At 44.4% G+C, this 27,341-nt stretch overlaps 1 protein-coding gene across 1 annotated transcript in view; it reads left to right on the forward strand.

The window, feature by feature from the left end:
* Positions 1-7,512: 7,512 nt before the first annotated feature.
* The window catches only part of LOC144805693 (cathepsin K-like), a 35,999-nt gene continuing 16,170 nt past the window's right edge, over positions 7,513-27,341 (forward strand). Inside the window, exons 1-6 of the mRNA XM_078672202.1 lie at positions 7,513-7,603; positions 13,341-13,444; positions 17,912-18,054; positions 19,174-19,356; positions 24,197-24,379; positions 26,807-26,966. Of these exons, the coding sequence (XP_078528328.1) occupies positions 13,342-13,444; positions 17,912-18,054; positions 19,174-19,356; positions 24,197-24,379; positions 26,807-26,966 (772 nt within the window). The 5' untranslated portion in view covers positions 7,513-7,603; position 13,341. The remainder of the gene's footprint in view (positions 7,604-13,340; positions 13,445-17,911; positions 18,055-19,173; positions 19,357-24,196; positions 24,380-26,806; positions 26,967-27,341) is intronic.

Genomic DNA, 27,341 nt, shown 5'->3' on the forward strand with positions numbered 1-27,341 from the left:
CGGCCCCCACACCCCTAGCATATATGTTGAAAAGTTAAATTTCTTGGCCATTGCCCCATCGCACTCTAAGTGCTAAGATATCATTAGTTGGCAGTGATCTTTGTATTATTGTGCAGTCCAGTGACTGACGTATCCATATCAACAGCCCTCCCGAGGGACGGCCTTTTCGGTTTTTTGTTGCTGGAATATGGAAGTTCACATACCCCTGGCGAAAAACCGGGCTTAAAGTCCAGGTTTCTTGCAGTAAAATTATATCATAATTATCAATAAAATGACACCATTCAGGAGTTACCATTTTAGACGCTATGCCTGCAATATTCCATGACATAAGGGTCAGGATAGGATTGCCCGTTTTAATACCTGCTTGACCTAACCTTGTAACACTGCATACCGGCTCAGCGGTCAAAGTGGTTACAACCTCTGAGACCGCTGTAGGGGCACTCAGTTGGTCATAGGAGTCCTGCTCCGTCAACCCACCGGTGCTCCTTACAATTTCGGGATAGAAGCTTCTATTGTGCAGAATATTTTCCCTTCCCCTTGCGTTAGAATCTTTTGATTCGCTAAAATTTCCTGCCTGCTGAATAGCTTGTGCGCACACCATATTGGCAGTAATTAGGTTTGTGCTCCTCCCCTGGGTGTTCCCTTGCACATATTTAAACTCTTCCAGTCAATCGCACTCATTTAAATTAGAAAGGGCAGAAAACCTATTTTCAATGCTCAAGCCTTGATCAAGATTTGGGACACCCCATCCTCTTCTACTTCCCACAACTGACCACTTGGTCCTAAGAATATTCGGATTTGCTACAAGACCTCTTCTACTATAAAAGAAGTCCAGTGTGAGTGGAATTATTTCTGCTGTTCTACGTTGGGGGGGAAATAGATTAAGTAAGACTTCAGGCAGTACTTCAGGTCCCCTAAAATGTAGTACCACACAGTCCCCCGCAAATTTTTTAGTGTTGCTCCCTATCCACTTCACTCTTCTTGCTGTTGACAAATCCTGTGCCAGTTTTTGTTTGCCCCATGAAGACATATGCATGTTATTGCTCAACCAGAGCAACACTTTATCTTGTAATGATTGGGGAGATTCTACCTGGCCTAATTTCAAGAGTGGAACGTTAGCTAGGACCAGGATCATAGGGGAGGCTTCTACGATTAACTCCACCGGTCCAGCATCTAAGCCGGGTTCCTCGATCGTCACTGGTCTTGCTACGGGACCATCGTCTAATAAGGTGTGTATACCTAGTCCTAGATTTGGTATTGAGGAATGGGTTGGGGCTACTTGTTCTTTCCCCTTTCCTAGTTGAATGTCCGTATTTTCTTTTTCCTCTAACATGCTTACAATCTGATTAGGTATAGACTTCACATTATCATTGGTATTTTTCAAAAGACCCTCAAGTTTATTAACTTTTTCAGTGAGGTGGTCAATCTTAGATAACAGGGGTTTGATGATCCTACTTAACTTCGAGTCCAACATACCCATAAGTTTCTTAATATTGGCATCATCCCACAACATGTTACCATCATCTTCTCTCCCTGCCTCTTCTATGTTACTTTTACTAGGAGGGGTGGCAGGTCTTTTCCTACTAGAGCGGAGCCCGCCTCGCTTAGGTTGGTATTTGTTGGCCCCTTTGGCTACTCTCGGCGCTGGAACAGGCGCCGGAGGAGGAGATTTATCCTCAACTAGCTCTATATCTTTTTGTAGGTCAACCAAATCATCTTCCGCTATTATGTCTAAGTTTGAATTAGTGGAAGCATTCAACATAGGGCTGTCAGTGCTAAGTTGGGAGAATGCTACAGTTTCGTTAATATCATCCAACTCCAGAAGATTCACCATTGGGGTCTCCAATGGAGTAACTATTGGTGTTGGACTAAGACCCAGCGAAGACCTACGTTCATTATTTATTTTGGCCACCACCTGAACTAGATAATTGTCCATCGTGTTGCAGGGAGTAACAGATTGTTTTTGTTTAGACATTGCTAGATGATCAATACAGTTTGGGTATACTGGTGGTGGTAATGCCTTGCTTCTGATGGCAATACAATTACACTTTTCTGCTAGCAAGCAATAACAAAGACTAGATAGAGTCAGCGAAGTGTGTGTACCTCACAGTGCAAATTAGACAGGGGTCCTGGTCCAGTCCGGTCTCCTCAGGCCTCTGAGGGCCACAGAGGGCCCGCCCTTTGCCCGGGCTTAGGCCGGCGCGTCCCGTGACGGGGAGGGCACAACGATGTTTTTAGCACCTGGAGGCGCCGGAAGTGGGCGTGGGTGGGTGGGTGAAAGTTCCCAGGTACTTCTGGATACTGTGGCCCCCCGCTCGGCGGCCGCTTGATGTCCGTGTAGGCGGCGGCGGGGGGGGGGGCAATTTAGCAACAGGGGCACACCGCGCTCACAGCGCCAGGTCCGGCAGCAGAGTGTCCGAGTCCACAGCGGGGCACAAGCGCTCACAGCGCGAGGAGCAGGCAGCAGGGCAGCAGGACAGCGGAGCTCGGGTCAGAGTCCCACAGCCCGAGGTTAGTGACTGGCAAAGAAAAATCCACCAAAGTTTCCTCTAAATCACACAGTTCTACTTCAGACTCAAACACAGTCCAGAAACCGCACTCATGGCCCTGGACATAGGTGAGACGGCAGCCCTCTTCCTACTGGACCTGTCAACAGCATTTGACATGTTATCACACCCCATTCTCATCAGATGCCTACACAAGATCGTCATCCAAAGACATGCCCTCTGCTGGATAGGCTCCTTCTTGACTGAGAGAACTCTGGCTGTCAGCCTGGCATCCTACTCCTCAGAATCCCCCAAACTGATTTGTGGAGGGCCTCTGTTTTTGTCCGCTAGCCCTACCCTCTTCAATGCATACATGATCCCTCTGGTAAGTGTTATCTATGTACACCACATCAACTTCCTCTCCTATGCTGATGACTCACCTCATAGTATCTGTCTCTTGGATAAAACCCCCAACACAAGAAACAAAATCACTGCCTGCATGATGAAGTCACCAACTGGATGAAGTTCATCTGGCTCAAGCTCATCAGATAGTGGTATGATAGAAGCATACATGGATAAACCACACGTGCCTCTACCATGCAGCCCAAACCAAGAATGTGTCTTAACCACGCCTTCCTTTACCACACATGCCATTAACACAATATTTGGTGGTATCAGCATGAATTAGGAAGGGGTATGTGTGGCTAAGGTTGCCACTACCCCCCAACGCCCTGCACTGTCTCTTAAACTACCCCAACCCTTCCACTGCCCTAAAACTTACCTCAACCCCAGCCTAAAAATTACCCGTCTAGCCATCCCCCTCTAACTGCTCTAAGGCCTACAATCCTGCCCCTTTACATACACTACCTGACTCCCTAGGAGCCCTGAGCTGTCCCTTAAACTACCCCAACCCCTCTGGCTGCCTTAAAACCTACCCTGACCCCCAGCCCTAAAAACTACCACATCTACCCTTCTCATCCCACTGCCCTAAAGTCTAAAACCCTGCCCCTTTATGTAAAATACGCAACCCTCTCACGCTGTCCCTAGACTATTCCAACCCTTTCCACTGCCCTAAAACCTACCCGACTCCCCAACTGCCCTAAAAACTAGGCCAACTACCCATTCCCCTCCCACTGCTCTAAGGACTAAAACCCTGCCCTGTAACTTACACTATCCCACCCCCCTGCGCAGTCCCTTAAACTACCCCAACCCCTTTCACTGCCCTAAGCCCTACCCCAACCTCCTTCCAGCCCAAAAAACTACCCCCGCAGCCCCACTTACCTCAGTGCAGCATCTTCCCGCTTCCGTTTTCTAGAATCTAGACATTGCACTGCCTTATCCATGCATTTGCGTAGTTATGGCATGTGCGTAGTTAAGGCAAGCATGGTCGAGCTTGTACAGTGGGAAAACACGTGGTTCAGACACCGGTGTTCTGAATGTTTTCTTCATCAGACAGAGGTAATGATTTTCAGCATGAACACCTCACCATGGGACTCCCCCTGCTTGGTGGCTCTCCAGGACCTCTAGCACCCATGTCAGGAGCCTCAGGATAGTCAACAGCAAAGTGACAATGACTGTACAAGTCAATGCTGTCACAACACTCTGCCTCCACACCCTGAAGATTCTAAGGAAAGTCTTCAAATTGCTCCCAAACAACTCCAGAAAAAACATCACCCACACCCTTCTCATTGGCAAGCTTGATTACGAGAACATCCTCTAGGCCAGAAAGACCAAAGAACACACCGTAAGATAACAAACAATCCAGAACTCTGCAGACAAACTCGCCCTGAATCTCCTACACAGAACACACATCACATCACACCTCAGGGAACTTCACTGACTCCTCATACACAAACATTCAAAGTTCAAACTCCTCACTCGAACATTTATTGCCCTACATAACATGGTTCCCACCTACCCGAACAATAGCATCTCTTTCCACCAACCCCCTAAAGATCTCCTCTCTGATAGCACACATCCAACGAATACACAGAATCAGATCTGGAGGCAGGGCCTTCTCATACATCGTTCGTAAAGCATGGAACCACCTCCCACTAGACATCAGAGCACTTCCACCATACAAATGCAGGCTACTGGTTTGAAACTAAGCAGGCCAGCTTGAGAAGAATAGGAAGCCGGCAGCCCAAAAGTACATAGTAGAGTGACACCAGGTGGATGCAGCCAATGGAGTTCAGTTTCAAGCCAAAGTCACATCCAAACTGAGTTCATTCTTAAGTTTAGTGGTGGCTCCTCCGCTATGGTGGAGGAGCGTCGTCCCACTGATTTTGAGCAGTGCAAATTAAAGGAAATATAAAATGATAACTTTGAGTTATTATCATTTTATGTTTCCTTTGCGGGCTGCTGCTCTGCTCCCAGAGCAGGGCAGGGGAGGAGTGGTGTGCCCACCCCTTAGTGCGCAGTGACTGTTTGGACGGCTGTTTGGTCATGCACACTTTTTCCATTCTCCATGCAGGCAGTAATGCCCAGGCCCCCATTCCCTGGTTGAGTGTCGAACCAGGATGCTCAAAACCAATCACAAATCTGTAGTTTGGTCAGGGGAGCCTGGGTTTCTTCCTGGCTTCTTGTTCCTCGAGTCCCATGAGAAGATCAGGAGCAGAGATGCGGGAACGGGCAGCAAGGTATGTGTATATAAATTTTTTTGTATTGTGCAACCCGATACCTCCCACTGCCCCCGTCCCACTGCTCCGTCCCACTGCCCCGTCCCACTGCCCCGTCTCACCACCCGGGAGTCATGCCGGCTGCCACTGCTTAAATTTACAGGGAGCCCCAACTGAGTCACTATCAATGATCCACTACTGGACGATAACATTGAACTCCTTATTATACACGTGCTGACATGAATCAGGAGAAGGCCTTGTCATACACAGGTTAATATGAATTATTTTCTTTTCATTGACAGAGTTCTAGCTCTAGTCACCCTGCCTGACTCATCTGTGTGAACCTGGGCAAATCACTGTGAGACAGACATCTTAACTGTCAAAGGCCAGAGGGCTTAGAATTAACCCATCCACCTTTTGCAGAGCTAAGTGAAAAACTGAACCCTTTGGAAGTCCAAATGTATAAACCTGTGTGCAATGTTTATTACACTAACATAGATTTTTATAGATACCAATATTTGGGATACTCAAAGCCATGATTTCCTCAGACAGCGCACCAGGTGAAACTAAATTATTCATCACTCCTGATCTATCTTACTCCACCCTTTCCCCATCTTCCTCCTCCATTGGTGATCCAGGTGTGGGCCCATTTGTGCTCCTGCTATCAGACCATGGCTGAAGACCTCAGACCAGTGACTACCCTGTTAACACACATCTGCCACCTGATGCCTCACTTTAATCACTTATTCCTTTGATAAACTGGAGGTGAGAGTCCCTAGGAGGGGGGAGATAGAAGGAAGGGGAAGTGGGAGAAAGTTAATCAGAGGGGGGATAAGGAAAGTATACAGCCTACACACCGATGGTAATGAACTCAACGTTGACCTGGAATGAAAGCATCATTGTTGGCAACTAGGGAAGTGAGCTATTGGTGCGCCCCTCTAACTATTGGCACCCAGGGCCTGGACCCAGCTTGCCCATGCCTAAAGCCGGCAGAACTCTCAGCTTGCATAAATACCTATTGCCTTAATATAAAGCGGACCGCGTAGCTTTTCCTTGCAGGAGAGTTGGTTTGAGCAGAAATAGACGGCTGCAAGTCAAAGGATTGTAAGAGAAGTGATGGCTGGTGAAAATGGACATTTCACGGTGAAAAATATTGCAGACCTGATTTTTAGACACTAGACCCCCTGCCTTTCTCCACTGTCACAATTAAAACCATTAGTCCTCTCAAGAACTACGACTGTTATTCTCGAAATAAACTATGCCTCATGGCTGGGCCCCTCAACTGGTTACAAATGGCTTCCATGGATCCAACTGTAGCACATGTGTTTGTAAATATAGGCCATGTGTCCCCAGAGTGTAAACTCCCCGGCCATCTAGAGCTACCAACTGAAGCCAATGAACAACCTCAGCCACCAATACCAGTTCCAAGATGCATCTGGGGATTACTCTCTAACCTCCTTCAAATGTCCTAAAATATATGTATTTCTATAAACGGGTTGCAGTAGAATCCCTTTGTAATTAGTCATCCATTTGTAACTGTGCTACTGGAATTCAGACCAGTTACTTCTCCTATTCCCAGTCCTGGTGCGCTGTTGTACACTGCATAACATATCTCCCATTCAGATGGCTCATTGGTGCTTCCAGATGCCTAGGGCACCTTATAGGTTACTGTGCATTTTACAAATCGCAATACAATACAATTCAATACAATGCAATGTAATGCAATACAATGCAATACAATACAAAACAATACAATGCAATACAATACAATGCAATACAAAACAAAGCAATGCACTACAATACAATACAATACAAAACAATACAATGCAATACAATACAATACAATTCAATGCAATAAAATACAATACAATACAATGCAAAATAATACAAAACTATACAGTGCAATACAATAAAATACATTACAATACAAAACAACACTGTACAATGCAATTCGATGCAATACCATAACATGCAATACAATGCAATACAATACAAAATAATACAATACAATCCTATATGATGCAATACAATGCAATATAAATCAATAAAATACAATGCAATACAATACAATGTAATGCAATTCAGTACAATGCAACACAATACAGTGCAATGCACTACAATACAAAGCAAGGCAATGCAAAACAATAAAATACAATGCAATACAATAGAATACACTTGCTCCACTGTGCAAGCGCTACCTGCACACTTTACAATCTCTGGCTGTTTAAAGAAAATAAATAAGCAACTGATGTTGGCCCTGAATGGACTTTCCTATCATGGAAAAGATGCAATCTGGACATTTGCTTATTTCATGAAAAGGGATGCCTTGTCAGGCCTGATAACCAATGCTCTGTGATGTCTCTGATAACATAGAAAGCCACCAGCCAATCCAGTGAGCAGGAGCTGCTTGGCGGGGCCTTATAAGACGTTCTCTGTTGCAAATGCGAATTGAAGTCTGCAAAGAAGACACTCAAGAGACTGGGATTTCTACAGAGAAAGGTATGTACAGCATTATCAATGTCGGGTGGCTAAATTATATTTCTGTGTAAAATAACTTTCTTTTCTTGTACTTTGCTTTTGCCATTATTTCCTCGAATAGGTCGGTTTTTTCTTTGTTTTTTCTCTTTGATTCCTTTATGTTTTCTTTTCTCCATCATGTATCCATTGTTTCCATTCTATTACTTAACATTTTTCTTTGCTTTTTTCACGTTTCCTTTCTTTTCTTTCCTGTCGATCTTTTGTTGTATTTTTTTCATTTTTTCTTCCTTATTTCTCTTTTACTCTACCTCATTTCTTAATTCCCTGGATTTTACTTCCTTTCTCTCTTTCATTCATTTATTCTGATAGTCTTTTCATCCGCCTTTCATTTTCATCTTTCCTACTTTCGTTTTTACTTCTTTTCGGCCCTCATTTTAACGTTTTGTTTTCTTTCCCTTTATTTCCTTTTCTTTCTTGAGGTTCACCTTTTATTCTCATATGTTAGTTTTTTGAAAGGCTGACTCTCTTAGCATTTTTCTCCATAGTAGGAGATGTGTAATATGGGCTGTGTGGTGCCAAAGCCGTTTTCAAAGTTGTAGCATTAAGTTTCAGACCAGTAATTATGAAAGTCATTGAAGTGAGGGATATTTTTAAAACTTTCAATTGGTATCACATAGCACCATAAATTGTGTAACCGAGACAGCCTTATATTGCCAACATCTAAGGAGCCTCGTGATAGGGCGTATCATTCGCCCTGGCACCGGACTCCTTCTCAAACATGCATGCTTCCGCCTTCAATGTGCTGAGATGTAAGTGTGGCTCTTTACAAGCCTTTAAATACAAAGACACAAAATATCTTGGGAGGAAAGCTTGCAAACTGTCTAGATCCTTGAAAATTCATCTTGGAAGCAATCCAGCCCATTATTGTTAACACATCTTTCTACTCGAGACAAAGGCCTGCCTTATGCAAATTAGGCCTGACCCTGCATCCCTTAAAAATAATCCATTTCGAACTACCAGGCAAGGCCCCCACAAGAAGGAGCCCAAGTTCCAGGTAGAAGTATGAGAAAAAGCCCCTGCTAGAAGGGTCCACAAGCAACCAATTCTATTCACCAATTTCATAAAGCGCATTTCTACCTGAACATCAAGCTTTGTATCGCTATTGGAGTGTATGTAGTGAATACATTAAAAAACTAAAAAAGAAGAAGCAAAACGATACATCTTTAGTTTTTTCTGAAAGTCAAGAAATTGTCTTCCATTATGAGCCTAGTAGCCACAGCGTTCCCGAGCTTGGGTGCAAGGTAAGTTAAAGACCGACCTCTGCTCCTGGCTCTATTTATTCTTGGGACAATGAGCAGCTAAAATTTATAAGAGTTTTATATAGCGCAAAATTGACCCAAATCGGGTATCAGAGCGCTTTACATAGCACCAGTTACATTACATGAGGACACATTCATTTTTGCTAGGCACGGTGAGATTAAGTGATTTGCCCAGAATCACAGGATGTTCAGCGTCGTTGCCGAGACGCGAACCCAGGGGCATATTACCAACAAATAGCGATATTTATCGCTAAGTAGGGTTAGCGGCAATATTTTTATCGCCGCGCATCACCGCTTTTTATCGCTGAGATAACTTGCTATTAGCAAGGTTTATCTCAAAGCGATAAAAATGCAGGCGATAGCAGCGAGATGTATGATGCAGCGATATTCATGCGTTAGCGATGAAATGCTCTTAGCCATGTTAACCACCTCCCATTGGATAACATGGCTAAGAACTGGTCTGGGCAGGTGTTAGTATTTGGAGAAATTTGTGCTCAGCGGGAATATTTCCATCGCTACGCCTGCCTTGCTAATAGGCGATAGTGACGTTAGCGACTGCTGTCAGTCGCTAACGGCCACTTTGCATGTCATTAGCGATAAATATCGCTGACATGCAAAGCGGGCCCCAAACCGCTCGCTATCGCCTACAAGCTGTTGCTAACTGCTGTTAGCGACAGCTTGTTAATAGGGCGATAGAATTATCGCTGCTTAGCGGCCGAAAACGGCCGCTAACGCGGCGATATTCGCCTATCGCCCTTCTTGGTAATATGCCCCCCAGTTCCCCAGATTCGAGGGCGACCGCCCTCGCCCGTAGACCAACTCCTCTCCAGTTTGATCTCAGGTTCCCATTGTCATGGTAAGAAGTGGGCAATTGTTGAAGAACAAAAGTACCTGTGTTGTGCTTTGCCCGATGTATGATGCATAGTGCACTGAATTGTAACCGGCAGCTTATGAGCAGCCAGTGAAGAGTTTCGAGCGCAGCACCTACCAAATGTATTTTCGGAACCTAACGGTATCCGGGTAGCAGCTGAATAAACGTATGTTTTTTAGTCACTTATTTAGGACTGTCTAAATAAAGTGAAGTGCCAGAATGAAGGTGAGACAGGATCAAGCATTGAATCGCGATTCTATGTAATTCTTTTGGGAGCCATTTCAGTACCTTTCCTCGGGCTCTCAAGAAGCCAAAACAGCTGTTAGCCAGCTTTTGTGCTTGGGAGGTCAAGCTTGCTGATTTCCAGGATCCCCCAAATGCTTTTAATTCTGACTTGTGACTGGACATTCTCCTAGAGGAGATGGCCAGGTGATCTAATCCCAGAGCTTTGGTTTGTTCCCTAATACCAAAACCTAGGGCCCGATTCACAGAACTAACTTAAGACAAAATCCTAAACTTACTACTTTTGGTATTCACAGAAGTTAGGATTCTGTCTTAAGACAGACTTAAGACAGACTTAAGTTAGGATTCTGTCTTAAGTCTGTCTTGAGTCTGTCCTAAGTCTGTCTTAACACAAAATCCTAACTTCGGTGAATACCAAAAGTAGTAAGTTTAGGATTTTGTCTTAAGTTAGTTCTGTGAATCGGGCCCCTAGTTTTTTCGCCAATCATCTTCAAGCAACTGGTTGCCATCCACTCAAACACCTTTTCTAAACAGCTAAGTCTCACAGAAATAAAGCCCATGTCTGGTGCCAGTGTGACAATCAGCTGGGTATCGTTCGCGTAAGATACCATCTTAAAACCAAAGGAACAGATAATATTTGATAACAGGCTGACATACATTTTAAAAAGTCTTGGGCTCACAGACGCGCCCTGCAGAACTCCACAGTACATCTGAGAATGGACAACAGAAATGGCCAGTCGCTACCCTGAAAACTGAGTTTGTCCAAAATTGAGGCAAGCCACCGGAGGGCCTTTCCTGTAATACCAGCTTCTTCTAATCGGTGAGCAAGAATACGGTAGTAAACCGTATCAAAGGCAGCTCTTAGGTCCAAGAAGATCAGTGTCGCTGAGTCACCCTGGTCCATGAACATTTTGAGATCCTCTGTGGTCCTCAAAAGAGCTGTTTCTGTACTGCAACCAACACGGAAACCTGTCTTGGTAAGATGAAGAATATTGTTGGTTTACAAATGATCTGCGATGTGCCTATTAATTATTTTTTCTAGAATTTTGCTAACATGAGGCAGTAGAGAACTAGGGCTATAATAACCTCAGGGTCTAAATAGGTTTCTTTAGTAGTGTGCGGATGATAGCATGCTGCCATTCCTCTGCAACACTACAGTTTTTCAGGGAAAGATTATACAGGGCAGTCAGGGCAGTGAGCCTCACATTGTCCCCTCATAGCAGAATGTCAATGAGCTGGGTCAAGTGGTGAGCCTGAATTAATTGAGGTTCCCTCAGCCATAACATCCTCTATGGTCAGTTGTGGGAAAGCAGGGAGTACTGATTTGTTGTTGCTGGCTCTTAATCTGTTGTCTGTACTTTCCATATAGTCTGGTCAGCCTGATAGATTGTCATTAATGTCCTTTACCTTCTCTAGAAAGTGATTTGCAGGAGATTCACAACGTTCTGTTGATACAGTAGGCCCTGTTTCTGGTATATCATAATTTAGAAAGGAATCCACTATTTTGTAAACCTCTCTTGAGGAGTTGAATGATTACTGGATTCTCTCTGCGAAATTATTCGCAAGGGCTCTCCGGATGGCTTGATGATATTTCCTTATGAGATGCTTTATAGGTCAATTTACTTATATTGTCATATGTAAATCTCCATTTCCTTTCATATTTTTTACATTCTTTTTTTAGTTGCCTTAACTCTCGTGAGAACAAATGGGTTTTCTACAGAGGTGGCATTTATTTTTTTTATTAGTTTTTAATGGTACTAGGTTGTCTAGAAGTGAGGTATGGAATGGACTCTGGGGCATGTTGAGCAAGGGACTCACGTCTGTGCATAGTCTTAGTCCCACTCAGGGCATTCTATCAAGCACACACAATATAATAGGACAAATTATTCTTAAGAGTCTAAACCACTGACACCCCCTATGGGGAACATTCCATTCATTCGTTTTTTACCCGCTGTGGCACTCAAATCAGTACTGACTCTGCTCCCCAGGGGATCAGTCAGAATGAGAGGCCTCTCTCTAGAATGGCACAGTCGATGAAAAATGATGGATTGGAATGATACCCAGATCAATTGCTAGTGGTTTACACTGTTTGGATGGAAGCATTTATGCAATCGTGTTTTGTCTGATCTGCACAAATCCATATTGTGAATGAACTCATATCAGACACATGTCCACTGACATGCTTTCTGCTCAGAATGGAGAACTGAAGGTGTTGGCTGCAATGCTCGAATTAGCTCTAGGCACCGGCAGTCACTCAGGCCACTCTTCAGCCTATCATATTCAGGATCACATGGCCTGGCAGATCAGGCTGGACTGTTTCCATTGGATCAGGGTCAAGTCTGATCTGCATATGGCTGGGTCCCAACTGAGGTGGCACAGTGGGTGAAAGAGCAATGGGTTGGGATGGTACCTCAAGCTATTGCCAGTAGTTAGACTTATTGCAAGTATTCCTCCCATACAATTTTGTGTGTTTGATGATCTTGATTGAAAAATACACTATCCAGAGAAATTATGTCAGAATACAAGTGAAAAGAAAATCAAAGTGAAGCGAATGCTGATTAACCAGGGCATCGGGCACAGGGTAAGATCAGTCAGACAGGAGGAGGAGTTTGGGGCAGGTATGATGGAGCCTAGAATTACAAAACAAGCATTTGAAATGCAATAGGACTCACATTTATGCAACACCTATTGCATTGCATCACGAACAACAGGAGGGAGGGAAGCACAGACAACGGGTGTGCGGGCAGGGGGCGGGGGTAGAAGGGGGCAAGAAGACCCAGAAAAAGTAGTGCTCATAGTCTAAATAACACATACCGTACTGTGTAACACTCGAAGTAAAGGGGCCAGTAGCCATGTCAGGGTACTATTAGCGACATAGCCATGATAAGGAGGGACTAACAAGCCACCTAATCAATCAGAAGGCAGCATTTACAATAAACAATGACACGAGCCAGTTAAAACCATGGGCAAGAGTGGGCGGTGCTTCCACTGCATACTCCATTACTGCATGCCTCGCAGAGGGAGGAGAGCATGCGCTCTGCCGCGATAGGCTAGACCTAAACAAGCACTTCTCATTGCAACCTTAAGCCACTTTAAAAACTGCACGCCATCTTTGTACTCTCCAATAAAGGCTTTCTTTCCTCCAAAGCACAGCATTCCAGAGTTCTTTCGAGCCTAAATCGGTAGCAAGACATGTTTAACATGGAAAGTTCTTTTAAATTAATTGGGTCATGTTACTTAGTTCATTAGCGAAGCATTATGCTGCATGCCCTTCTCTGTAAATACACAGGTGATTTTATTCATGTTTCACTCTCTTGTTTCACAGGATGCACACACAGAGGCTTGTAGTTTTGCTGGCATCACTGCTCTCCTGTGCTCTGGCGGCTGAATTCCTGGAAGCAGAATGGCAAAGCTGGAAGGGGCGACACGGTACAACTCTTATTTTACAACAATTGTGCACTGTGCAGAGGTGTGTTTAAAGAGAACAATGGCTCAGGGTTGGCCTCAGTAGGTCCAGAGCGAGAAAATCCCAAAGGGGGAATGAAAATTCAATTTAAAACTAGACAATTAATCAGCAAGGGAGCACAGATGTAGGGAAACATATATAGCGTATAAATTAGAGATTTTTAATTTTAACACTGGTCTGAATTGGTACTTTCAATTATTATCAGGTACTTACATCAAGTGAAAAAGTGCGTAATGTGACAGAGTAGGGTGAACTAAAAACATAACATCACATTGACAACAAGAGTGGAACTCCACATAAATATGTACAATGAAGGGGGATCCTGTTGTGAGGGTCGACAGCGTTTCGATTTTTTAATAATTTAAGATCATCTTCAGGACATATAGTGAGCAGTCTGAAATCTTGAAAGGGAGTCACCACCCCGGGGTAGTGGAGCCTTAGTCACTGTGGTTTAGGCAAGTCTCGATAGGCTGTGTAGATTGGGGTGATGTCTGAGATGGCGACAGGTCGGTGCTACTTTCGGTCAGAGGCAGCGTGAGTTCTGAGAACTTGCAGGGATTTGAGGTATTTATGCTGGCTTACAGGGCTGATGTCCAAAGAGGTGTCACAACGATGCTACTTTCAGCAGGTATGGGTCCTGGGGGAACACGAGAATCTGCGTTAAACCACTTGGACGGGGACCATGTGAACGTAATAATGTTATGTGACTAGTTACATTGCTAGTGCCACACTGCAGTTAATGCATGCAGCACGCTGACCGGGAAGATGTGTGACTCGCTTCCTACCCCTTGATTCAATCATAGCACCGGCAAAGTAACTTGTCACACAAAATTATTACGTTCACGTGGTCCCCGTCCAAGTGGTTTAACGCAGATTCTCGTGTTCCCCCAGGACCCATACCTGCTAGAAGTAGCATCATTGTGACGCCACTTTGGACCTCACTTCTGATTTATTATAATTTGATGCAAGGCGGTTCAGCAACAACACGTGCTGTGCTGCCTCGCATCAAGAGAAAGAGAAAGGTGCCATACCTACAAAGATATTGCACATCATTTCCTCTCCCTTATTTCTGGTGCCAACACACACGCTTATGTCATAAATGCAAGAGTATGTACATTCTCCAAAGTATAGGTTTTACACACATGCAATGTTGGAGCAATGAGAAGAAATGAAAACATTTCTCTTCAGTATGCGTACCTCAAGGAGGCGTCAGGTCTTATCACAAATCTGTCAGCAAATGTTAGAAGAAAGGGATATGCACAGGGGTGGCCAGCATGGCTTGCGGGTGGCGAGGCGGGCATGGGGGTTCGCGCGATGGTCCGTGCATGGATCAATTATTTTAGAATATATTTAAAATAAACTTTCCTTGCACATTGAGGAACCGACAGGAAGCAGGCCCTGCTAACCAATGAGAATGCTGCAATGCTGCATTGTGATTGGTGAGCACCCCGGCTCCCCTGCCCAATCACAATGCTGCAGTGCAGCATGGTGATTGGTTTTGAGCGTCCTGGGTGACGCTCAACCAGAGAATGGGGGCCTGGCCTTGTCCTACATGCAGGCTGTAATGCTGCCTGCATGGAGAACGGGGAATGTGCGCATGACTGGTTTGGGCTGCCAAAGAGGGCCAACCAAACAGTCATTGCACACTTAGGAGTGAGCAAACCACTCCTCCATTGTCCTGCTTCTAGAGCAGAGCAGCCTCGCCCACTCAACCACCAGAAAAACAGCAGGAAGCAGCCTAAAATGAAGATAACGCAAAGATCCTATCATTTCAGGTTTCTGCTATTCATTGCTTAAAAGCAGTGGGGCGGGGCTCCTCCGCCATAGCAGAGTAGCCGCTCCTGGATTTGCATAAAAACCCCGGGGTGATTGCAGGGGAACGCCTATGGACCACCCAATAAGCTCTTCCTTGAAGCAACATAGTGCACAGTACTGCAAATCACAACTTTTTCTTACCCTGGGCAACTTTTCAAGGAAAATTCAGGTTTGCATTGCATAGTAAATCCCACCACAAACCCTGTGCAAAGCTTTAGCAAATCTGGGCCCTAGTCACTTGTGCTAAAGCTCCTCTTCCTGCAGCTATACATTTGATAAAATGCCGCCAAATGTCATCTGTTGGCATCGGTACAATAGAAATAAAATATATCCACAAACATATAAGTGATGAGAATACATCTGAATCAATATTTAAGGCTGTAGTCAGAAGCTGGGTTTCAAAAAAGAAAGCAATTTGCTTTGATCTATAGTACATTTGGTTCTGCTAGCATGCTCAGAAGACAACTATACCTTGGAGTACATTCTCGTTGGCAAAAGGGTTGTGAAGCACCATTTATAAATGGCTTCCTGTTTCACAGGAACTGCTTAGTTGAGTCGAGATGGACCACTTGTAACTGTGTAGTACCGGATTCCTGGGCAAAACATGGGAAAGCTCAATCACACTTGAAGTTGAGGAGAAGGGTCACGCAGAGCTATCGGACAGTGGTTTATAGACACTATGGGGTCGATTAGAATGGCGGACGGACAAAGTCCGTCCGCCATCCTGTCTGGGGCAGGGACCATCCGCCACAAGGGCAGAGGTACCGTGCCCCGAATTAGGATGCACCCGCCTCAGTGGCGGGTGCATCCCGCTTTTTTAACATTGCGGCGGACGGTGCTGAAAGCACCGTCCGCCGCAATGTCAAAAATGCATGTTGTGCGTATTCACAGCACAACATGACAGGCACCACGCGGTGCCTGCCATGTTATACTGTGAAACGCAGCGGGGTACCATAGGTACCCCCAATGTGCACCTTCCCACCCCCCTCTTCACCCTGGGGGCCCGCAATGGTCCCCCAAAGCAAAGCCCATATGCCTTTACGTGGCCGCATTGCCGCCACGGAAAGGAATCTGCATCCGGCCATCGTAATATAGCAGACGGTGTCTGGAAGACACCGCTAGCCATATGAACCCTTTTCCACCCCGGCCGCAAGGCGACTGTGGAGGAAAAGCAGCGGACGGTGTTTCTGTCCGCCGCGGTCCCCCCCGGCATTGTAATATGGCGGGGGGAAATTGGTGGCGGACGGGCACAGATGGCGGATGGATCGCCACCACCTGCATGGCGGTGGCGATCCGTCTGCCATCATAATCGGTCCCTATATTCGTAAATTACCATCTGTGCTTCCTCCGCTAAAGCAGAGAAGCGTCGTCCCACTTCTCTGCAAGCAGTTTAGAAAAGAAAGCTAAAATGATAATAATCAATTTTATTATCATTTTAGTGTTTTGTTTCTGCTTATGGACGGGCTGGGCTATCCCAAGCAGGAGCCTGGTGGAGGAGTGATGAGCACACTCTAAAGTTTTCATGACAGTTTGGGGGGCTGTCTTAAGCCTGCCAAACTGTCATGCGCAATGTACATGTTCTCCAATGGCTCTAAGGCACAGCCTGGGTGGAGAACATGCACAGCCTCCCAGTCCCTCTCTGAGCTCTGAATCATGGTGCTCAGACCAATCACAACTCTCATGTAAGGCAGTGTCCTGTTTGGCTAGGGGAGTCTGGGAGCCTGTGTGCTTTCCGGCTCCAGCTGTCGACCAAGGACCCGAAGAGGATCGAGAGGCGTCAGCCGGCAGCCCCTCAGGTAAGTGTTTTTAAAAAAAACCTTTTTTAATTTACCCCACCATCTCCTAACTCTCATCCCCACTCCCTGACCCCTGTTAAGTAGCGGCCGCCACTGTAAATAACATAAGAACAGCGAGCGGTGGGGCAGTGGGGCCGTGTGGTGGGTATTTCAATGGACGATGATGAGGGAAAACAAATTATTTATATAATATTTCCTCAGCATCGTCTGTCAAAATACACCCCACATGGCCCTACTGCTCTTACCTGAGTGGGAAGTGGTTGCATAAGAATATTAGTGACTACAAGGGATTGTTTTCTGCACAATGGGCATCGATTCATTAAACGGGCAGAACTTTAAAAAGTGGGTGAAAAACCTGAAAAAAACCTTTAGACTTTGTCTCCAACAGTTACAAACCATTTTCTATTTCTAGTTATTTTGAGACATTATTATTCTCAATAACCCTAGTTACTGTGAAATGTATATCTTTTTGGTAAACCCTGGGTAATCTTGTCTGTCCAGTGCATTGGCCAGCAGCCATTTTTTCACATAATGCAGTAGGCACCAATGGCATCTAACAAGTGTGTGTTGTACCTGAGAGTTGGCTGGTTCCGTAGACCTTGAGTGTGGTGGTGGTTAGTGTCTATTACAAATTTATGTATGTTCATGGCTATCGGAGACTGCATATTTTACCTAATTCATTCCCATTTTAGCCAGCAGTTAGTGGTGCAAGTACTCTGGAAGTGACACTGTGCAAATGTCTTGAGAATGGTTCACCACCTAAGTGACCTATAGAGCCCTTTACAGCTAAATTGATTACATGTTGATCACACTTTGTAGAGAGGAAGTATGAGAGCAAAGAAGAAGAGGTGCTTCGCCGAGAAAGGTGGGAGGAGACTTGGAAGAAGGTCAAAAAGCACAACAAGTTGGCGGACCAAGGCAAGAAGAGCTACCGGATGGCCTTGAACCACTTTGCTGACCGGGTAAGATCAGTTTGCTTGAAGTATTCAATAATAAATTTAGAGCCTTCAAAGGAGAGTTAACAGACAACTGGAAATATATATATAAAAGTCCTTCACAGTGAAGTGTCTGTTTGGGGACTAGTTCAGAAACAGTGCCAGGTGCAAAGGTAGATAGTAATCGTAGAAGTGCGGCCTTCTAGAGCGGATCATAATTTAGCTGGATAGTAATCGTAGATCCGTGGATTTCTCTAGCAGTTTATAATTTAGCTGGATAGTAAAGTGAAGATCTGCAGATTTTTAGAGGGGTTTGTAATTTAGCTGGATAGTAATCGTAGATTGGTGGATTTCTCTAGGGGTTTCTAATTTAGCTGGATAGTAAATTGAAGATATAAAACAAGAAAAGGTAGTAGTGGATACACAGGTCGCACCTCAAGGTTGTTATACGTATGGGCTTACAGAGTAAATATAAATAATAACGATTGCATAGAAAGGTAAGATCAGTGCCACCCAGAGTAAAACTACCTGAGGTGTAGAAACCACAAGGAACAGCAGTAACTTGTGCTTACATAGAAAGAAACCCTGGCACTCACAGTAATTTAGATTAAATTAATGACAGTAATCTGTCAATCTATCCCATAGAAGGAGGAAAAGGGAAATTCCTTGTGACACAGGAAACACAGAAAAAGTATTCACCTAAACAATCATTGATTTATTTGGTAATAACAACATATCAAACTTAGTACAGAATATTTGCATGGAGTAGACCATTTCAGTCCTGTCAACACAGTCATAAACTATCTTCAATGATGTGAATAGTAGACCAGTCCTTGTATTGAAAGACATGAGAAACAGCCAACATCACACCACCCATCAGTCCATCAACACACCATTCACACATTTATGTTTGTTTCTGTCTGTGCATCTGTCCAGCCACGCTTCCACTTCTCTCTTCTTTTCTGCATATCATTGTTCCTTTTCTTTCACTGTTTCTCTCTCTGATTAGTTCCATTCTATTCAATTAATTTCTCCCTTCATTTCTTTCTCTCATTGTGTCTTTTATCCCCCACACTCTGCCTGCTTTCCTTCTTTCCCTTACTCCCCTCATAAACTCTCTCTTATATTTGTTTTTGATTCTTGCAGACTTCATACGAGCTGCAATCCATGTCTTGCCTGAGAATTCCAGTAGTGAGGCAGCGCAGTACGTCGAAGTACAGCGGCGTGAGCTTGTCGTCACTGCCGCCGCAGGTGGACTGGCGGGACCAGCGGTGCGTCACCGCCGTCAAGGACCAAGGACGCTGCGGCTCCTGCTGGGCGTTTGCAGCGGTACGTTTCTGGCCAGGACTGGCTTTAGGGCGGTTCGATGGGTGCGGCTGCACTGGGCGCTGATCTGGTAGGGGGTGCTGACCTCTGGGGGTGGGGGCACTCTGTTTAGCAATAACATACAATTTAAAAGCACCAGCAGCAGAGTTCCTTGTGCCTCCAGCTTTTAGGCAGCAATACAAATGTCAAGATAACTTTTGTGATTAATATTCCTGCTACAGAGAGATCAGTTTGTTTTGACTCGCCAAAAAGTAGTGCAGAGGGTTAATGTGCCTGCTGCAAAAAGAATATCTGTATTTTATCTGGATAACAAATTGAAATGAATGTGAGAGAGGGGCTATGAAGAGATGAGGGGCACTTCTGCTGGGAGTTAGTGAGGAAATCTGAGGAGGAGGTCATGGGGCTAGTATCCAGCTAATTTCCTGTTACTTGGTCTTTCTATTGGCACCGAATGATCTTGAGGGCAAAGGCAAATTGAAATCCTTCCCATTGAGCCTTCATTTTTGTTGGTGTCTGCACCCACCTTCGGATTCTTTTTTATTTTTTATTTCAAAGTATTTTATCGATTTTTATATTTAAAGACATTAGCCTTTCTGTTACAAGGTTAGCCATTTGGAGTTTGTACAACAGTGTTTACAATCACTTCCAATCCTATGCTTGGCTAACCCCACCTGACGTGGCTTAGTGAGAGAAAGAAAGAAGGTGATAGAATGAAAAAAACAGAAGAGAAGGGCACCAGAAAGGCTCTGTATTTGTGAGACTTATAATCACCTGACCAGGCCACCACATCACTGGCTTGCTTGTGGCGAGATAGGGAGACAAGTCAGTCCAACTGATCCGTAGGGCCATAGTGATTGCGCTCAATATCGTTCCTGATACCGCACTTAAAGGGGGTCTGAGGGGGTTTCCCAATTACTTCCGTAGACCTATCCTACAATTATTCCAAATTCCCCAGAAAATGTTCCTAACCATTCACCTCAGTAGGACTACCCTCTATAAACACTTGACCTCACTCTCATGGATCGGAGGTTGCAAGGCATGAATTGACTTCATTATGACAACCGTGTGATGGCCGGGGCATGGAGAGTGACTTCTATGACAACAGTGCAACCCTGAATCCAGAGGCTTGCCTCATCACATGCTTGGGTCCTTGCCTGTCAGCAGAAGGTAGCTAGGTGCCCTTATTGCCCAGGCCTAAGATTTTTGAGGACCCCACACTTTTACGCCAACATATATTTATAGGTCTAAAAGAAGGCTGCCTTATTAATGGCAAGGCAGCTAACATGTCTAATACCACTAGGTACTACGACAACACCATTCTATGTAGAGCCCTCTATAGTTTCTTGACCCCGACCCAGCCAAACCTTTTGGCATGCCTGTCTGGCTCACTCCTAGAAAGGAGCTTGTACCAGTGCCCTAAAGTAACAGGGTCACACCACTTAACAGGCCTTGTGGTTTTCTAGGGTGGGATGTCATTGTTGACAGACCCCACCACCACATGACATAGGTTTTTTATCTAGCAAAGGCCACTCCCTCTGGACAGTGACCGGATCAGAACAAGGCATTTCTGGTGTTAATCTGTTTTCATCAGGAAGTATAATTACACAGCTGAAGAACACATAGCTGAAAACACACATCGACAGATTCAAATTCAACACATATCCTGAGGTGCAATGTTGACTGAACAATTTTCTTTTTGATATCTATAACAAGTTTCAGAGCAAATATTTTGGTAAGCTACAAACTTGTGTTAATAATACCCTGAGGCAAAGAGCCAAATAAGAGAAAAGTAAAAGAATACACATCCTAATTTTACGGTGTTGGGTTCCCACCTTCCTGGTTGCTCATTTAACAACTTAGGGCTCGATTACGATGTCAGTCAGAGTTTCCTCCGACAGACACCATCTGAGCCTCGGCACCGACCGACCTGTGTTCTGCGGCCCGGACACCGTAATTTAAATGCAACTGCACATAGTGCAGTGCCATACTCCTATTTCTCCTTGGGAGCTTGTGCTGCAGCTGTAAACTAGCCATAGCACAAGCTCCGATAGAGAAATGGGAGATTGTGGCTGCCTGCCACACGGTGCAGGGATCAACAGGCTCAGTCCCCAACCCGAGGCCATAGGGAGAAGGGGGTCCTGCCAGGGGCCCCCAAAACTTGCTTTGTGACATGCTTTCCATGTCAGAAAGCCCAACATGGAAAGCCTGTCGGAAACCCGAGCATCATAATCCCAACAGTGGAAACCCCATCCATTGAGGTGACAGGCCGATCTCTGACTGGCCGACGGCCTCCTTGAGCCGTCAGAATCCAGCCAGAATGACCGACTGGTTTCCAATCAGACCACCTATTTTCTGCAGTTGGAGGCTGTCTGGGTCTCATCATAAAAAGACCCTTAATGTGTTCTGAAAGTTGTAGTCTTTGGTTGCTTTCACACAGTTCAATTGGGCTATCCCATTGGCTAGCAGTGATTTGTAATTGCAAAGCTACAGTCTAGAAACATAATTTAAGTTCATCCATCAGGCAACACCAGTCAAAGAAGCATGAAAATGTGCAGGTCTGGCAGTAGGGATGTGCAAAATTCACATGACATTTCTGAAAAATGAAGCAAAATTAAGTGAAACACAATTTTGCCATTTTGTGCTATTTTCTGGCACGGTATGTATCGTTGTGTCTAATATGGACTCGATGCAGCACTTCGCGTCAAAAACATAGCACAAAAAACACATGTGGCTAAAACATTCTGCCCAATCGTGTTGATCTGATGCTTCTTCAATACGACTTTTAACACCAATTACGGTCAATGGCGTAATTGCATAATCTTGCAGTATTTCATCTAAAAATGCTGGAAATTATGTGACTTTCAATGTCAATTAAAATTTGTCCCGCTTAGTTGGCAGAAAAATGTATCCTCTACAGAGATCGAAATTTGCTTATCGTCGGCATAGGACTTCAGGGTAATGCCAAAACTGCAAATAAACTCTGTCAGAGTGGTAATATAGATTTTTCAGAGAGTGGGGCTGAGTGAAGATCCCTGGGGTACCCACAGATCAGAGCTCTGGACTGGGAACAGATGGATGACAAGACTATAGATTGGGTGAGATCTTTTAACTAAGACCATAGCCAGTCCAGAGCTTTATCCTCCATGCCTCAATCGAGAAGCCCCTGACAGAGGGTGTTGGGAGAGACAGCGTCCAAGGCAGCATGCAGGTCAAGAAGAACCGCCGTTGCACTGGCGCCTTTGTCCAGCAGCTTCCAGATGATGTTGTCAATGAAAGTGAGGCATCTTCAGTGCTGTAGGGAGAGCTGAAGTCAGCCTGGTGCTTGTCCAGAAGGTGACAGGATCAGTAAAATCCAAAAGCTGAGCATTTACCTCTTCTTTCAGGAGCTTTGGTGGAAGAGGAAGAAACTAGGTCGAAGAATAGGCCACACTGCAGGTTACCAGTTGGCTTCTTTAGGGCTGGAATGACCAGCGCCTCTTTCCAGGCTCAAGGAGAAGTAGCAGGAGAAAGAGAATTCTTGCACAAGGAAAAATGTTGTGGAGTTAAGAGCCGGACTGAGGTTCCGAGGAGGACAGGGGTCATCTGGAGATTTAAATCTTGTAGTGGAACTGTGGGTTCGTAAATAATCCAAACCCATCCGGCAGAACTGAGATAGAATTGAGGAGGCCCTGGAAAGGATAGAGGTCATCGCATTGATAAAGGCTGAAGGTAGACTCCAGCTACTAAAGGAACTAGAAATCTTTAATATGTTTTCTCAAAATCAAAAAGACCTAGAGTCAAAATTTCCTTTGAGGGAGGAACAGAGGGTGTGGTAGAATAGGGTGAGGAAAGTCTTTGCACAATCTTAAAAGTTTCTCGATAGGAATTGTTTGCACCTTGAATCACAGACTCATAGTTCTCTGTGCGGGTTTTCCAGCAGTTTAAAAAAAAAATCTATTCTAAGCATTTCTAATTAAGCAGGTTTCTGGATAGGCTCTACAATCATCTTCCAGCACAAGAAACAGGTTTGTTTACAAAGAGGGATGAGTGCATGGGCATCGATAAACCTGGTGTTAAAATGAGGCGTCATCTCATCAATAGCATTGTCTGAAGGAGTGGGGGAGAAGAGGCCATGTAAGTCTCCAGTAAAATTCTTCTGTGGGCTAGCGGTGGGATTTCTTTGAACAATAGTCAGCTGGAGGATTTGTAATGCAGGGATGGGCTCAAACTCTGTAGAAACCTTTCAAGTTTCACGCAGTAATTCCACATGCCGGGCATGCAACTCATGAAGGCTAGAAAACAGTGTACGTACTGGCCAGAATCAATCATGAGAGTACCAACCGTCGCGTAACCATAAATTAAATGAGGTTCCTCTACTACGCTTGGTGGTTCTACTTTTGAGCTAATGTACAGAGCCTTACAAGCAGGTGCAGAGGTTGAGGAGTGAAATGTTCTGCAACAGATCCTGCAAATTCTTCTGAAGATATAATGCTAAGGCTTTCTTTACAAGTGCCCTATTGTCTTACAACTCGTTGACAAACATCTGCTTGCCTGGGGTTGCAATAGCAAAAGGTGTGGATTTTGCTACACTAGGGTAGTTACTGTGAACAATAACTTCTGCACTGAAGCAATTCCCTGTTAAATCTTGATAGGTCAAATCTACTGAAATTTAAGGGCATTAAAATGTCTGGTAATTACTAGCACATGCAACGTTTGGTGTAGGAAGCACCAACATGCATTTGCTAAGCCCATCATGAAGGGATAACCTCTTTACAGGTGATAACCATCGAACAGACGTTTTCTGGGGTGAAATAATTGTTTGCAATCCCTTCAGGTCCTAAATGTGTGTTTTCTACACCCATAGGTTGGAGCCCTTGAATCTCGCTATTGCATAAAGACCGGGGAACTGTTCGAGATGAGCGAACAAGAGCTTGTCGACTGCGATTCTGAAGATGGCGGCTGCTGCGGTGGGTTTCCATACTCCGCCTTTAAGTACATTTACCAGCATGGCATAATGCCCTCTAATAAATACAAATACAAAGGATATGTAAGTACTTTCTGTTTTACATCAATTTGACCATATAATTGCATTATAATCATCTGTTATCAAACGTCACATCCATAAACTAGTTTGTGCTTAGTATTCACTCAGTCACTTGCTTATTTTGTGATAAGATTATCCTTAGTGTTTTTCTGTTGTTTCTAATGCTTTTATTTCCCTTAATTTAATACATTTGTAGATTTTATTTGAAGTTTTTCTGGTCAACATTTTCACTTGGGAGTCCATTGAAAACCTTATGAACCATCTGCTGTGGTAAAAGAAATAAACACATTTACAAAAACAAGTAATCCAAAAGATTCACAGCATATTAGGCAAAACCATTTCTGTTCTCCCCAAAATGACCCAAGCTACCTATTATTTTGCATTTCACATTGATTTGGCAGTCTGGTAATTGACAAAATGACTGCTAGTAAATTTATTTTTACCCTTTTTGGCCCATATCACTGGCACCATTTCTGATTACCATATAATGTTAAAGCCTCTGTAGTCTTTTGTAGATTTGTTTAACTTTGTTTCATTGCCTCTGTTTCTTTCTAGTGGTTAGCTTTCTTCCCCAAAAGGGATTTCAGAAGACCTTGGGCCTTATTATGAGTTTGGCGGTCTTGGAATGGGCCACCATGCCAGTCGGATGGTTCTGCGGCAGCTGGCCCACAGTGGTGCCGTGCTAAGGCTCATGTGTGAGCCTTAGCAATGCACCGCAATGGGAAGGCCCTGCCCATTCTTGCACGGCATGGACTGTGAAGTCTATGCCATACAGGAACTGGGGGTGTATACTGACAGGTGGCACACCATGTGCCCCCGGCATGCATCCCCAGGTGCAGAGGCAACCCTTAATTTACTCATGCCACACTTTTCATGACAGGCTCACCGCCATGAAAACTTTGGCCTGAGGAAACCTGTAATATGCTTGGCGGTGATGCAGCAGCACCATCACATTTCTACATCAGACTGCTGAGCCAACGATGAGGGATCAAGGATCTCTAGTGGTAGCAGTGGTCCAGGAGTGGTCCAACCGCCATAGTCAGAATATGGCGGGTGGATTGCCACCATGACTACGGCGGTCCATTGGAACACCATAGTCATATTGAGGCCCTTTGTGTTGTGAGCATGTAATGTTTTTGTAATTGTTACTCTCACATTAGGTGATATTGTCTTGGTGTTTAATTTGAGCCACTGGTTTCAGGTGCTCGGCATTGGCACTTAATTGGTTTCCGGTGCTCGGCACCGGCACTTAATTGTCAACACCGCACTTATGACAGTTTGCCACCTGGTGGCACTGTTCATCTAATTTAGACATGAACAGAACAGCGGTTGTTTTTATTAATAAAATATACTTAAAAAATGACTAATACCTGCCTCCTCAGTCAATCCTTTAGCTTTGGGGACCTGGAATGATCTGCACTGTCGCACTTACAGGCGAAGAAGACGGTTAGTAGTTGTTTTGGCAGCAATGGGTGGTGCAAACTGCAGGGGCCTCCTGGTCAGGGCCCTAGCACTTATTATTTTAATAATTAAGCACTGTATTGGTATCCCTTGCACTATCAATTATTTGAAGACTCCTGGTAAAGGTCTATTTCACTTGACTTCAGAGGAGGATGGTGCCACAAGAGCACCCGAGAACAAATCGATAATGTTGTTTACATACCTGATATCCCATGATGCCTTTGTATCTGTCCTCACAAATTAAAGGGACTTGGACTCACCGAGGAATATTATGGAGTTATGAAGTATGGACTCTGAACTTGGAGGTGGAAATTCACCAATGTCATAGGGTTCCCACCAGAAAGGCAAGGTAGTTCCCAAAGCCAGATTCACTGAAAGGTTACTTGTAAAAAAAGTGTGTAAACATGTTACAGACATAACTTCAAAAATCAGAACTAGATGGTATGTATAGATCTCAAAAGCAGTATTGTAATACCTGGGTACGTTTTATCAGCATTTAAGTACTGTGATCAAATTACTGATGTGAACTGACTCAGTGTTATGCATTTAGTAAGTTTATCACATCTGTTACAGGCTTTGCTAACTTAAGTGCTCTTGTGTGTTCACGATTACATAACAAATCCCTTTTGCAAGGAATGAGCACAACTAAAGCATTTTCTGTATTTGGCCTCAATTAATTGCCCTGCTCTAAGTTCATTCTTATTGTTGCATTATTAAATACAATAAGGTTACTTTCCTGCCTCGCTCACTGGATACTTTGCCCTTTGGAAATTTGCATTTAAATCTCTTTATCCATGTGAATTTTATTTTAGCAGTGCTTGCTATAATATTTTCAGAATGACGCATAATTTATCTGAAAGTAGCAGTCTAGTGTCTTAAAAAACCATAAGTGAATAACTTTACTTGATATATGTCATCGAGATCATGATGTCTGAGCCCTACTGTGTGAACTTCTACATCTCTTTTCAGGGTGGAGACTGCCGCTTGAAACACTCGAAGACAGTCCCAATGAACATGTCCAAGTTCTATGAACTGAGCGGCGAAGACAACATGGCCGCCGCTGTTGCTTATGATGGACCTATCACCGTGGGCTTCGGTGTGACGGACACCTTCTTCTACTACAGTGAAGGTAATGGCAAGTTCGTTCCACACCGCAGCCATCTTTGAATGTCCTTTTCCCTCACAGAGGATACATGCCCATAGAAAGGTACCACCAAGAGTTAAAAAACACTCTACCCATCATTGCCAAGTACGGCCCTGTTCACAAAACCATTTGTGATCGCAGGTCAGAATTATTAACACAAACGACCTTTTGTGAAACAGGCAATTTAAGTCAATTTGCACTTGAAAATCCATTTATTCCAGTAGAATATTAATTACCCCATGCTTGAATATTATTGGTAAGCCATGAAGGTTTGTGAATACAAACAATGAAGTCCGGTTGTGTCCATGCACAAACGTCCATCTCACAGTGTGTTGTAGTGGCACACAAGATTGGTTTCAG

This window comes from Lissotriton helveticus, chromosome 1_2 (genome assembly GCF_964261635.1).
Source record: "Lissotriton helveticus chromosome 1_2, aLisHel1.1, whole genome shotgun sequence".
NCBI classification, from domain to species: domain Eukaryota; kingdom Metazoa; phylum Chordata; class Amphibia; order Caudata; family Salamandridae; genus Lissotriton; species Lissotriton helveticus.